This window comes from Amblyomma mixtum, chromosome 2, assembly GCF_055824585.1.
Source record: "Amblyomma mixtum isolate Tamu chromosome 2, ASM5582458v1, whole genome shotgun sequence".
Classification (NCBI taxonomy): Eukaryota; Metazoa; Arthropoda; class Arachnida; order Ixodida; family Ixodidae; genus Amblyomma; species Amblyomma mixtum.
The window spans coordinates 295742685-295756875 of record NC_143013.1 but is presented as its reverse complement, the minus strand read 5'-3'; the positions used below and the strand labels follow the sequence as shown (position 1 = coordinate 295756875).

General features: G+C 48.8%; 1 protein-coding gene across 1 annotated transcript; it reads right to left on the bottom strand.

Moving 5' to 3' along the window:
- Positions 1-3743: 3743 nt before the first annotated feature.
- On the bottom strand, positions 3744-13714 carry LOC149364571 (neprilysin-2-like). Its single transcript, XM_089568708.1, has 3 exons — positions 13680-13714; positions 10808-12107; positions 3744-6296 (listed from the first exon to the last, which is right to left on the bottom strand). The coding sequence occupies exons 1-3, from the start codon at positions 13712-13714 to the stop codon at positions 4233-4235; spliced, it is 3399 nt and encodes a 1132-aa protein (XP_089424834.1). The 3' UTR covers positions 3744-4232.
- Positions 13715-14191: the final 477 nt, after the last annotated feature.

The following is a 14191-nucleotide window of genomic DNA, read 5'->3' as shown; positions in this document are numbered from 1 at the left end:
TTTAGGATCAAGTAGGGGCTTAAAACTCGGGCCGTCTTTTTCAGACAAGGCATACAAATACAATAGGCGTAGTTGGTTGTGGACAGAACACAACCTGAACAAAGACGAAGGACAAAGAAGCAACTCAAGCGTGTGCAGCTAATAAGGAGCGCCAGTCCATACATAGTCGCGAGTCGCTGCAGGTGGTTTTGTTGAAGCGTTAACACAGTCGTCTGGAAACCTTCGACGAACTGCCACGATGACTTTCCGAGAGATGATTCTTGAGAGAGCCAATCTTTCCACCGCACGAAAGCAAGCTCTTGAGAATTCCTCGACCCAAGCTCAAGCGATATCCTAAGCTGCACTGGTAGTTAAACATTGCCCAACAGCTGCACTTTCTCAACAGGTGCCGTCTTTACCAAAAGTAACCGGGCAGCGGTGGTCTGTTTCTTAGCCGCGTAGCGAAGCACTTACGGCAGCTTTCAGCTCTGAATCTGTGTAAAATAAGGCGAACCCCTCTCCTCACGTTATGACACCTTTCGGTCTTGAGGGGTGCCATAAAGACTCATTTATACGCTTGAGAATCAAAAACCTGCTTCTTGGTTACTTTTTGCAAATGGGGTGCCTCTGTTTTCTCCTTTGACCTCCTTTGAAAGCCTTTGATCTCATTAATCATGAAGTTCTCCTTCAAAAACTCGATCACTATGGCATAAGAGGCATTTCGCATCAATTAATTACGTCTTACTTACAATACTGTATTCAATTTGTCGTCATTGAAGGAAAACACTCCACAATAAAGTCAATTAAAACAGGTTTCCCGCAGGGAACCATCCTGGGACCATTTCTTTTCATACTTTGTATTAACGAGATAGTTCGCGTTGATGCAACGGCACATTCCATAATCTATGCTGACGACACAAGTTTATTCTTTTCAGGCAAATCGTGTGTTGATCTAGGTATCCGAGCGAATAGAGCGTTGTCCGAGATTAATACCTGGGCTCAAATTAACTGCCTAAAGCTAAACATTAATGAAACGAAGGCTATTTTATTTCACCCCCGACACACACATGTCCAGCGACTTTCTATTTTTTTAAATAACACTGAAATTGAAGTGGTAAAGTGCTTTAAATCACTGGGTGTGTATTTCTCAGAAAACATGACATGGGATGATCATGTAAACTATATCGTTGGGAAGCTGTCTAGGACAGCTGGTATTATGCGCCGTTACTGCTACAATTTTCCTATACCTGTTAACATGCTCATATATAACTCTTTATTTTCCTCTTCATTAAATTATGTGTTTTCTGTAGGGGCAACAACAACAGCTGGAAACATTAGCAAACTTACTGTCTTGCAAAAAAGGGCTTTACGCCTCGTCTGTAAAGTTCCATATATCGCTTCCACACAGCAGGCCTATTTAAGAAGTACAACATTATACAAGTTTCATCGATGAAAGATCGCAGACTATGCCGCTTATATAAACTCCGTTTAATAAAAAATAATGATGCCATCACTAGCCTAGCAAGGCTAGAGAAAAACATCTCTGCTTATAATGTGCGCCATCCTGAGGTGTGGTATGTTCCAAAATGTAAATCCAATTATGAAAATCAAATGATAAAATTTAAATTGCCTACACTTCTGAATCACATGATAAAGGATGCTAACATTGACATATCAGATATATCAGCAAAAGAACTGCGTTTATTGTTTGTATAATGTTGTGATATGATTTTCTTGTTCTTCTTGCCTGTTTTACACTAACTTTTTCAACGATGTTGCCATATCCGACTGTGCTCTTTTGCCGCACGCTTCTGTCCAACCCCGTGTGTTGGGGTGTCAGGGCTTATCAAGCTGTTGACACAGCTTTTCTCCTGTCCTCCTCGCAACATCTTTTTGTTGTGGAATGAATTTCAGTTTCAATTTCAATTAATTACAAGGGGGGGGGGGGGGTACTGCACTGATACCCACATGAATTTCGTCGCGTGTTGTGAGGTGACAGACCAATCCTTGTACATACTGCTTTAGCTCACGTTCACTGGCGCATTGTCCACGCGCTACCCTTATGTAAAGCACTGCTTGAAGTATTGCGACTGTGGAGCTGCTGTGAATCCATCGGCGTTTACATTCTGCGCACCGGAGCTTTGTATTTAGCAAGGTCACAAAGCAAAGCCAGTGAAAATTTTCTCTAGGTTTTCATTCTAGATTACCACAAGGTATTAAACATTGTAAAGTGCGCATGTAAACATATGCACCACATAAAAAATGATTACGCGACTAATTTCGGATCTTGGTCAACACGTGCGCCGTCAATTTTTTTATTGGTTTCAGTGATTGTTGACTCCCTTTTAAAAGTGGTTTAAAGTGAAGCACGATGAAGAAGAGTGATGCAAAGAGGACGACGAGAAACAGAGCGCAAGAGAAACTAGGAATAGAATGACGTAAGCGTCCGCAAGCGACCGCAGTCTACCAACGGAAGCTTGTACCCATTATGTCAGCGGTGGGAAGCCGGCGACACTGGGGATCGAACTCTGCACCTCTCGCACGCGTTGCGGATGCTCAGATGACTAGGCCACCGCTGCGGTGTGGGCTTGCGACCCTATACAGCAGTCTGGACCTGCGTAAATAACTTTGCAAGGGACTGGTAATCATGTATCCACAAGAAAATTTGTGTGTCGCCTTTGAATGGAACATATCTGCATTGCAGGCAGATGATGCTTTGAAACCTTTTCATATTGAACTTCGCATCACTTTTAGCAAAATTACGAAGAAAGGCATCGAGAAAAGGCGTTAATCGCAAACAATACTTCCGATGTCGAGATTAACACAGCTTTAATTCACGACGCAGATGATAACATGCCGAGTCCATCACAAAACATTACAGGCATCACAAAAAGCAAAAATCTCTTCTTCAAAGATGCTTCGCTGTGCAACACATTTTCTGCACCATACCACTCCAAACATGAAGTTACGGGGCTAACTTTTTTTACCATTCGTGTAATTGAACCATCTCGCATAAAATTAGAATCAATGGTTGATCGTTGAGAAACATATGGAAGGGACAAACATCTGGAAGGAACAAACGTGTAAGAAAAGTAAAAACAAGCACCGCACATTTCCCCATGAAGGCAAATACGTAAAGTGAATTAAAATTGACAGCAATGGAAACATTTGTAAGCTTCGCTTTTATAGCAAAAGTTATTCGCTTCGCCACAGCTGACGGCGCAGGTCACAAAAAATACGGCCAGTACTTCTGCATTCAAGTCGTTGGCACATGCTGGCACTGTCCTGTCGAAGACTCATTGTGTCGGCTGGTTATCACAACGACAAATTCGCACGCAGGAAAGTTTTCATATATAATACAAAGGTGCAGAAGGTGGCCACCAAAAGCACTAAAAAAAAACAAAGATTATTCCTTGCACTCGAGCACCGTAGCAGCACTTAGAAGAGATCGGAACGCTGACAAACCTATTTCACACCCGGCTTCATACAATTCACCACCAAAGCAGGAAACATTATTGGTTCGGGCAGCCACAGACATGCAAGCGCACTAATGAAGCAGCCCGCCTAAAAACAGTTTATTTCGAAACAAGATTTGAGTACTAAAATGATGGCGGTAATCGCTTCTAGCTGTCCAGTTTACTGGAAATAATTTTTTTTTTTGCTGTCACGCACGTTATAGCTGAATAATACAGCTCCTACTGAACTTTGAATTAGCCATTTACAGAATACATGAGCATAATTAGTAACACAGATGTTAGGTTACAGGTGAGCAAACGTAACATCCAACGTGCACGATTGTCATCACAAGGCTATGACAGGCCTCAATCTCATAGTCCGACAGCCGGACACCTATTGAGCACGCATGCTTGATGACGCTTCTGATATCGTATTTACATTGGCTAAACATAAAAATGCTAATGTACTGGAGGCATAGCATGTCCCTGTTCCAGCGAAACAGCCTTCGACGTCATCGAGACTTTCACGAAATACTTTAGAGAAGTTTTGGATCCTGTAATGTCTGTAACCACGAGTAGCGACGAAGAAATTCAGTTGTGGCATAGAAAGATAAAAGGAACTTTGGCAACAAAGAATGCATCCATATAAGAAAAAAGGCGCCCTAAATGTCTTAAATACAAAACAATGAAAGTGGTACGGTACTAATTATGTCGCGAATACACCTAAGTGCTTAGCTCAAGGCTTTGAATCATCCATTAGGGAGATTATCTCGCGTTGCGTCGGCCTTCACGTTTCGGTCAGTTGAAGAACTCGCACTTGACATACGGGTTCATCCTGGAACCGGAATCGCAAGAGAACGCCTTGGCGAATTCCGGGAAGTTTCTCACCGCCTTGTTGCAGTTGACTCGAATTGGGCTCGTCACGTATCTTCGCGGACACGTCATGAAACAGAGGGTCAGAAAGAACACCTTTTCCTCTGTCAGGTCCTCCGCGATTCTGAACCGACGTCCGTCCTTCCTTAACGCCCGCTGAAAGGCCGCGTAGGCGACTTCCAGGGCCGGTATCTCGGGAAACACGCTCCGATTGTGGCCCCCTCTGGTGCAAGTGTCGCGAATCGCGTACTTCTGCGCCGACGCATCGGAGAGGAGCGAGTGTACGGCGCTGCCATTAGGGTGCCATCGAAGGCCGCTCCGGTCCAGCGACTTGACAATCTCCAGCGTCATGAGGAATCCGATTCCGCCGTAGAGCATGCCCATCGTGCCGTTCCTGTAATACAGCGGCCTGACGAGAGCGCCTATGGCGATGAGCACGCTGTTGAAAATTGCGTCGTAGCTCAGGTAAGGCTCTGCGGAGTTGATCGGTTGATCGAACAGTCTAAGGTGCAACGCTTCTTCTTTGACCTTACGGATGTTCCTGCGAGACTTGACCCAATAGGCAGCAAATGAAGTCTCGTTCTCCGGAAAGTCCTTGTACATCTTTTCCAAGTGCTCCATCTTCAGGCCGATCTCGTCGGGCCATAGACGCTTATGAACGGCGCGAACCTTGGCAGCGGCCAGCTGTTTGCTGTCGGAGTCAAGCCATTTACAATTCGTCACCTTCTTCACTGCCTCTGCAACTAAGCTGTCGAAGCTCTCATCGATTAATGCCTTGTCGTAGTTGGAAACACTCGTGACAAAGTACAAGGCCGAGAGCAGGATCTTGTACGGGATCTCGACGTTGGAGCCGCAGTACAAAGGGCGTGCTACTCTGGCTGCATCGGCGTCTCCGAAGTGGTCAACGAGAGCAACAGGGTTAGCAACCGGTCCGTACATCTGTGCGATAAGCCACGATAGATGCCTGACGAGCTTCTGGTCGCCGTACTTGCCGAACAAGTTACCGACGGCTCTCATGTAGGTGATGTCAGTTAGCAACACCTCAGTAGCCATAGTAGGACGCAGCGGCAAGTTCTTCTGCAATGCCTTGAGCCAGACTGCGGAAGAAATCGCGGGAGTATAGTTGCCGATTTCGCCGAGTGGAAACAACGCGGACTGTTTCAGCGGGTCGGCCAGCGCGGCATGAAGCGTCCGCAGGACATCGTCTTCCATAGCAGCTGTCTCGTTGATGAGCTTCTCGTCGTCTTCGTGAGGCAAGGCGCCGACCGTGACAGAGCTGCTCAGTTTCTTCCAGTACTGAACGTACGCGCCGATCTTCAGGATTTCATCGTGATGGAACAAGAGATGGGGCAAGTAATGATCTGGGGAGACGACCAGGCGCCAACCAGTCTCGCCAGGCAATTCAGCGATCGCCAAGGAGAACCAGGAAGGGACGTCGTAGTTAAAGCCCACCGATACGAACAGATCCAGGGCGTGTACGTCCGGTGGTGGACTGTGCGGCCAGCTGAGCCCGGTTTCGTTCAGGAAGGACAGGAAGGCGCGCGGGTTTGTGCCGTATTTCGAGTCGTCTCCCGTGCAGGACTCGTACATGTTGAGCGGCTTCCGAGCGATGGGCAGCTCGGAGAGGCCGTGGCGAAGCTTGGCGCCTAAGCCCTTGAACCAGCCGTAGATAGCTGCGTCCATAGCCGAAACGGGGTGGCTCAGTGTGATCCTGGGTGGGGACCACGCCGAGCAGACGTACTCGTTGAAGTCGAAGCACGGGTCCCCCTTCTTGGCGGTGATGTTGAAGAAGAAAGCGGCGTGTTGAATGCAGTCGTCTGTTCGGCACAGCGGATCACCGGGCTCTTCTGGAGGGTGGTGCTTCCAGAGTAGCGTCAGGATGATGACGAAAGCCACCCAGAATAAGCAGAAGCCGGCGCTCACGACCGCAGCCTTGCCCCAGGCGACCTCACCTTGCGGAGCAGTGACAGCAGCATCAGGAAGCCGAATCTGCAAAGATGTCATTGATGGCGGTTAGACATCCTGACCTTTGTGAAAATGCTTTTTTGTTTTAGATGATCCTGCACTCCTACTTTGCAGCCAAAAGGGAAGCTACTTTGCAGCCAAAAGGGAAGCAGTAGTCTGCTTTATTTATTGCTGTCAAAAAAACCAAAAATATATATGTGTGTGTGGAGGAGACAGCAGGAAATAAAAAAAAAAATTGGCTGTATTTTCACCGATGGCCATCCCGAGTGCCTCTCCCGTAACCGACAGTAGATCTGTTTGCGGGCATAACACATTGGTTGTAGATGATACTAGTCAAAATCTTGAAATGGCTCTAATGTTCAACACACCACGCCACACAAACTGTGTACTGGTCCATTTGGACGCAATCGTTTCCTGTGGGTGTCTAGGGAATCTCTTCCGTCCTGACTCGTCACCTGTATCCGGTTTCTGTTTGCCTTTCATCTTTGTAATCGTTGTTTTCATTCCTCGGTTATTTGTACCACTTTGCCTATGTGACACTGATGACGTCCCCACTGAATTACGTCCAAAATAATTGATGACGAAATAATGACAAATTACTAATTAGTGGCTAATTACTGATTAACGACAAATACTAATTAACTGCTCATTATTGACTCTTAAGCTTCGCCTTTAGAAGTAGAACGCGACAGCGTGTTGTAGCGCTGCCAGGCAGTCCACGCAACGCCACCACCCGTTCGGCGCGATGCCTTGTCCTTTGAACGCGACGTTTTTTGAGGAAAGGAAATGGTGCAGGAATTCTCTGCCATCTCGGTGGACACCCGAACCGCACCGTAAAGGAAGGGAGGAACGCCACCACCCGTTCGGCGCGATGGCTTGCCCTTTGAACGCGACGTTTTTTTGAGGAAAGGAAATGGTGCAGCAATTCTCTTCCATCTCGGTGGACACCCGAACCGCACCGCAAAGGAAGGGAGGAACGCCACCACCCGTTCGGCGCGATGCCTTGGCCTTTGAACGCAACGCTTTCGGAGGAAAGGAAATGGCACAGTAATTCTCTGTCATCTCGGTGGACACCCGATCCGCACTGTACAGGAAGGGAGGAACGCCACCACCCGTTCGGCGCGATGCCTTGGCCTTTGAACGCAACGCTTTCGGAGGAAAGGAAATGGCACAGTAATTCTCTGTCATCTCGGTGGACACCCGATCCGCACTGTACAGGAAGGCAGGAACGCCACCACCCGTTCGGCGCGATGCCTTGGCCTTTGAACGCAACGCTTTCAGAGGAAAGGAAATGGCACAGTAATTCTCTGTCATCTCGGTGGACACCCGATCCGCACTGTACAGGAAGGGAGGAACGCCACCACCCGTTCGGCGCGATGCCTTGGCCTTTGAACGCAACGCTTTCGGAGGAAAGGAAATGGCACAGTAATTCTCTGTCATCTCGGTGGACACCCGATCCGCACTGTACAGGAAGGGAGGAACGCCACCACCCGTTCGGCGCGATGCCTTGGCCTTTGAACGCAACGCTTTCGGAGGAAAGGAAATGGCACAGTAATTCTCTGTCATCTCGGTGGACACCCGATCCGCACTGTACAGGAAGGGAGGAACGCCACCACCCGTTCGGCGCGATGCCTTGGCCTTTGAACGCAACGCTTTCGGAGGAAAGGAAATGGCACAGTAATTCTCTGTCATCTCGGTGGACACCCGATCCGCACTGTACAGGAAGGGAGGAACGCCACCACCCGTTCGGCGCGAAGCTACCTGCGCTTTTTTGCCGGTCCTGTAGGAGGGCTCAGAGTGTCTCGTTAAATCTCGTGCGGTGCCCGGATGCTCTCGTTTCAGTGCCCGGAAGTTGGCTTTCGGTCTCGGCGTGACGTCACCACACTGCCGACAACGGGAGCTAAGAGCATTTCATGCTTAAAAGGAACCTTTAAAAGGTTTCTTAAAAAGAAAACGAAGAAGAAACAGTTGGTCTTCTGCCAACACCGGCTGTAGGGTCGGACTTTGGTAGGATTATTGCAGCGGTGGCAGAAAAGAAAATGATTAACGAGCACCGCAATATGATAGGATGCAGACCATAGTATGAAAAGCAAGGCGACAAAAATTTCCGCGTAACATCAAATACTACAATGTAATGTCACGCGACATATGCTATCGAGAAGCTGCAATTCCAGATAGAAATGAATTCAATGTCAGCAAGCAAATTATACAAGGTATTAAGTTGCTGTGTTCGGTAGTCCAAGGATAGCATCTTTAGAAGATTCACTACATGCGGAGTATAGTATAATGTTAGTATTATGACGACTTCCAGCTGTGCACAGTTTTTCAAAAGTAAGATAGTCATGTTCTGAAACACGATAAGGTGCATAAAAAAATCAGGGGGCATTTTGGCTCTCTAAAGCTCTGCAAGGCGGAAGCCTTTCCTGGCGCACTGTTTGGCATTGACTGCGAGACTGCTTGTGCTGCACTAGTGCTTTATTTGACTACACACTTTAACTACACATTACAACTACACACTTTGACTGCCGACTTTGACTGCTTCTTTAGCATGACTCTCTCTCTGCTTCGATGAGTTCGGTTGTATCCATAGCTGTGTTCGCAGTAATGAGATATGTAATGTGGTCACCCACGGATGCCTTCCGCCCCCTGTCGGAGCGGACAACTATTTTATTAGTTGTCGTCTGCTCCAAAAGGGGGCGTCAGGCATCCGTGGGTGACCTCATTACTTCGAATTCGAGCACTCTGACGTCATAACCATTTCGACCAACCGAAAAGCATGACACTTCTGCTGACAACCTTCTGTCGACAACGATGAGGCATTAAGGGCTTTCGCCTTAATAAATTAAATTCCACGTTCCGTGGCGGCTCGGTGGCTTAGCACTGGCGAAATTGAATACAGCCGCGGAGGCCGCATATCGATGGAAGCTGAAGGCTAACGACGCCAGTGTGTTGTGCGATGTCAGTTCACGACATTAATCAGGAGCCCGCCATTAGCAGTGTACCTCCGAGCCCACGTATAGATACAGGATGTTACATCCAGCCTACAACACCAATAAACTGTTACATGTGTAGCGCGAAATCATTCTGGAAGCAGTTGTCATAGGAATTGAGAACCACTGTGCCATCCATGTGCGCTTTTTGTAATGTCATTACGCGAAGTGGGCCGCGAGAAACTATTCCGTCTCGAAACTTGTTTACAGTGGATCGGAAGCTACCAATGAGTGGATGACGTCTTGAGGACTTCATGCAAAGGCTCTACTCCCTTCTTCAATAATGTCACAATCATCGGCCGCCGAAGAAACACTCATAAATCCTGTAAACATTTAAAATCAAGAAGTCAGGCACTGATTGCGTCAGCGACAGCTCGGTTTGGTTTACTACAAGATACCATTTCAAGAACGGGACTTTGTTTGTCATGTGCATGACTTTGGCACCTGCGCTATCAAATGTTTTTTCGTTGTTTTTTGTCGGCGTTTACATTCGCGCCTGGCTCTGTTGTGACGATTTTCGCTGAGGAAAATTCAGTTCTGCTTCCAGCGCCGTCCTGCCTACCCCCCTGTGAACGTATCCTTTCCCGCTCTTTTATTGTAATACTGCACCAACTACCCCAACAAGCTACGCCTCTTATATACTCTGTGACCGGTTCGTTTGTGCGTAAGAACATCACACTTCTCGGAATCATCGCCTCGCACTCGAAACCCACTCGACAGCGAACAAGCAAGAGTAGAAGCTAGCATCATCATCATCATCGTCATTTTATTCCCACATCAACATTACCGATGCAGAGGACCGTGAACAAAAAGCCTCTAACTTGGCTTTACGGGGTTCACGGCCCCTAAAAACATGGCATTGCTAAAGCGAGAGGCAGCAGACCTAACCGTATGGCAGCAGGGTGTAGTTTTAAACTACCTACTACTGCTATCAAAATTTTATGGGACGCGAGTCTGCGGAATGAAATCAGGGGGCACTTAAGGCTGCTTTCGTGTTTTGAAGGAGAAAGCATGAGTGTGTCATCGTAAGAGTTCGACCTCAACGCATGTTGTGAACTTTGAAATGAGAAGAGAAGAAAGAGTATTTTCGTTTATTTCAGACACCTCAAGGGCCCTCGCGTGAGGGCTTTACATGAGGGCTGGGATAACAATATGTTGCTAATAAAACAATGGTTCGAAGGCTTTCTTAAAATCACCCGGGCTTGTATCCGGGTTTAAATGATCCGGACTCGAGGTAATGCTAACAGTCATGCAGTCATGCTAAAGTTCTCAAACGATATACTTCAGCAAGCTTGTAATGTTCGATTTTTGGCGTTGAAGGAGATTTTCGGAAGTATTATAAGCTGTGGGATTTTTATTGGTGCGCATTGTATCTTACATTGCACTCTAGGATAACCCTCTTTATGGCTGCAGTATACATAAAAAGTTGCGCTGGAGAGCGCTGAAAAACTGAAAACGTCTTAGGATCGCCAGGTCAGCACATGGTCCCACATATAAACGTAAAAAAAAACATGGAACCTGGGAACGTAAGCTCTTCTCACTCACGATGTTTTGCAGGCTTTCCAAGCGAACCAAGCTCAACGAGGGCTTGCTTTTCCTCCCGGCAGTGCTGTCACTGCGGCCAGCAAGCGTCGTGCTGGACGCCGAAGTCTGACTGCCTGTTGTGACTCCCAGGGCCATCGCCGCTATGCCTTGCCGATCCGAAGGCTGCATTGAGCCGACCGTACGCTCAGCAGGCACAGCTGACGGCCCGCCACTCGCGTTCGCTGGGGCCGCTCGTTCCACCAAAAACCGCGAAGACGCACTTCGACCCGTATTCAGCGCGAGCTCCTCGTCGACCGATCTTCGCGTCGCACCCGGCATGGCGGCCGCCATGGGATCCTTCCCAGCCGGATGACCAGAATACTTTGCGTTCCACGGTGCGAATGCTTCGGGTATGCTTGGACGCGAAGCGTCGGCCTGCGACATCGAATCGAGTCGGCTACTCGGGTAGAAGTCAAATAGGCTGCCGCCCCAGAACAGCTTCAAGGATTGCCTAGAGGAGGTCGGCCCGCTTGGAACTAACGTGCCCGGCGAAGTGAGGCAAAAGGCTTCCGATGGGTGGCGCTCCCCTACAGGAGCCGGCCGTGCATCCGGAAGTTCCTGGTGTGACGTTTCGCCATCGGCAGCGCTCTTCGGTTCTGGCAGCGGCGCATTGCTACTGTTGTTGGTCTCTTTGGTCCCGGGCAGGGACGTCAGGTTCGATGCCTCTGAAGGTATCCGCTCTTGCTCCGCAGCCGACCCTGTGTCTGGAAGTTGTTGACTTCGTGTTTCGCTGTCAGCAGCTGGGCTCGGTAGTTTTGGCTGCTGCGTGTCACTGCCTTTGTCGGTCACCTGTCTTGCGCTCCTTGAACCCTTGGTGCCCGAGACTTCTGAAGGCTGGTCCTTCTGCAGTGGAGTCGACCGTGAATCTGTAAGTTCTTCGCCTGAGGCCTTGCCGTTGGCAGCGCCAGCGACTTCTGGCGGCGGGGCGTCTGCATCCCTCCCCTTGCGCTGTGCCCGATCGGTCGGGATGGAAGCGCTCTGAAGTGAGCCGACGCTGGAGACAGACTTCAACCCTTCGCTCGTCTTGGACGCTATGGTGATGGTCTCTTCGTCGACAGGAGTACAAGTGCAAGTCGACGGCACCAACGCTTGCTCAGGCATCGACTCCGGGGCCGAAGCGGCGTCGCGTTTCTGAGCGTGAGGGTGGTGACGTTGTTTCTTCTTCTTCTGCTTGTTCTTGTCCTTTTTCTTCGAGGTGTCCTGTTCTGGTCCCACCGCGGTCGTGTTGAGACTCCTGCGAAGAGAACCATTGCCGAGTGTCGGTTAGTCGTACGGAAGCGGCATGCAAAGAACCTCCAGCAAAAATAAGAGATGACGATTAGTGTAATGAATGCACCCACTCCTAAGTCCGCCTAGACCAATAGCCACATAGGGCATATTCTCTCTACGTCTTTTGTGCTCTTTTTGGTTCCAGCACATCTAGACAAAACACGCCTTAAGCAGCGGGGGAACGGAAAAGTTTAGGTTTACCGATATGGTTTGACAGGGCATGGTTTGGTTTTGGTTTTGTGGTGTTTAACGTCCCAAAGCGACTAAGGCTATGAGAGACGCCGTAGTGGAGGGCTCCGGAAATTTCGACCACCTGGGGTTCTTTAACGTGCACTGACATCGCACAGTACACGGGTCTCTAGAATTTCTCCTCCAAAAAAAATTCTAGCCACCGCGGCCGGGATCGAACCCGCGTCTTTTGGGTCAGCAGCCGAGCACCATAGCCACTGAGCCACCGCGGCGGCTGACAGGGCATGGCGTTGCTTGGCAGGGCATGACATGATATAGTATGGTGTGGTATGATACGTTATCAGGGGCTTCAAGTTCCTTAATAGCGATCGAGGAACAGTGGGAGACAGTGCTGCCCAGCTCAGAGCCGTTACTCCAGGTTCGGTTCGTCCAACAGCCAGACTAGGTCTCCCAGGCGCAAAAGCTCTTGGACATCCAGCGGGGCTGACCTGCTGTGTTATGAGGGGCTCAGCTTCACCCACTTTATTGTCTGTTCCAATGCTTCAGGCAGGTTGTGAAGAAAGCCGTAGTAGAGGGCTCTATGTTAATTTCTGCCTCGCTGGCGGCTCAAAGCATAACAAAATTCTCATGAAATTAAAGGTATAAAAAAAAATTACCGACGATTACGTTACTTCCTAATGCGAAATTTGAGCGCAGCAAATAAGCTGTTTCACCTTTTCGATAGTGAGTCAACCCCAGCTGCGGAGTTGGTTTCAGGGACAACGCCGCCGATGCCGACACAAACAATATGATACCCTCCCTTCAGCAGCGCTAAGAACCAGGTCTAGCCGTGGGAAGGTGGTCACGTATTCGTCGACGTGCCGGGGCCTACGTGAAATAACCGGCGCGTCGGCAACTGAAGAGCACCCTATCCGCCACACAAGAACAGGGGGGGGGGGGGGGACCCTTTCCTCCTCTTTCTGCATGGCGGCGACGGTGTTCTATGCAGTCACGTTATCTTGACTCTCTAGCGGCGTCAGCGGCATCCAGCGGTATCAGTCGGTCGCTGCTAGCGCTGGGGGATGAAAGGGGGGCGGAGCTGGTTACGAGGCCGACGCCGACGACGACGCGAAACCCAGGAACGGACGCCAAAGAGCTGCGCTCTAAAAAGGGTTGATATGTGAGACACAACATTGCGCAGTGGCGTTGTGGTGTCGGTGTTGCTCGAAGCCTTCCCACTGCGCGCTACGAGGGCGCTCGGTGCCGAGATCCTCGTACCGGACGCCGGCAACCGAACGCTCTCCTACAGCCAGTAAGAATCTCTCACTATCTGTGCAAGCAGACTGTCTCCGGCCTGCACTGCGTCTGCGTCTTGTTACGCTGAAAAAAGGCTCACCTGCAGTCGGGAAGCTTGTTCTGCTCGGCAGCCATGGCGACAATTCCACCCGAGCACGAACGATTGCGATGCACGTTCTCACGATCTTGTCTCAACTTCTTCTCTGCTCACTGCTGGCACGTGAGCTGTTCCTTTTCTTTTTGCGAAAAACTCGCAATAAAAAAAAAAGACAGATAAATACGATTACCTTTCTAATCTACATAAAAATGGTTATTCATATAATCAGTTCGATAACAGTACTTTTACATTCACAATAAGTTTAGCGTGGTACAATTTGCTGTATTTTTGTAACGAACATATTTCTCATTGTATCATGCGCACTTTTAATTTACGTAATTAAACGATTATTAGTGGTAAATAAATAATGTTTATATACTTACTGGCCTATGTACTTGTTTATCCTATGGAAAGTAAAAAATTCAGGGGGGCACTTTGTTTACCTAAAGTGCAGTGAGGCGAAAGCCTTAAGCGCGGTGTTGCTGCTTGTGTCACTGATGTGGGGTTAAGATGTT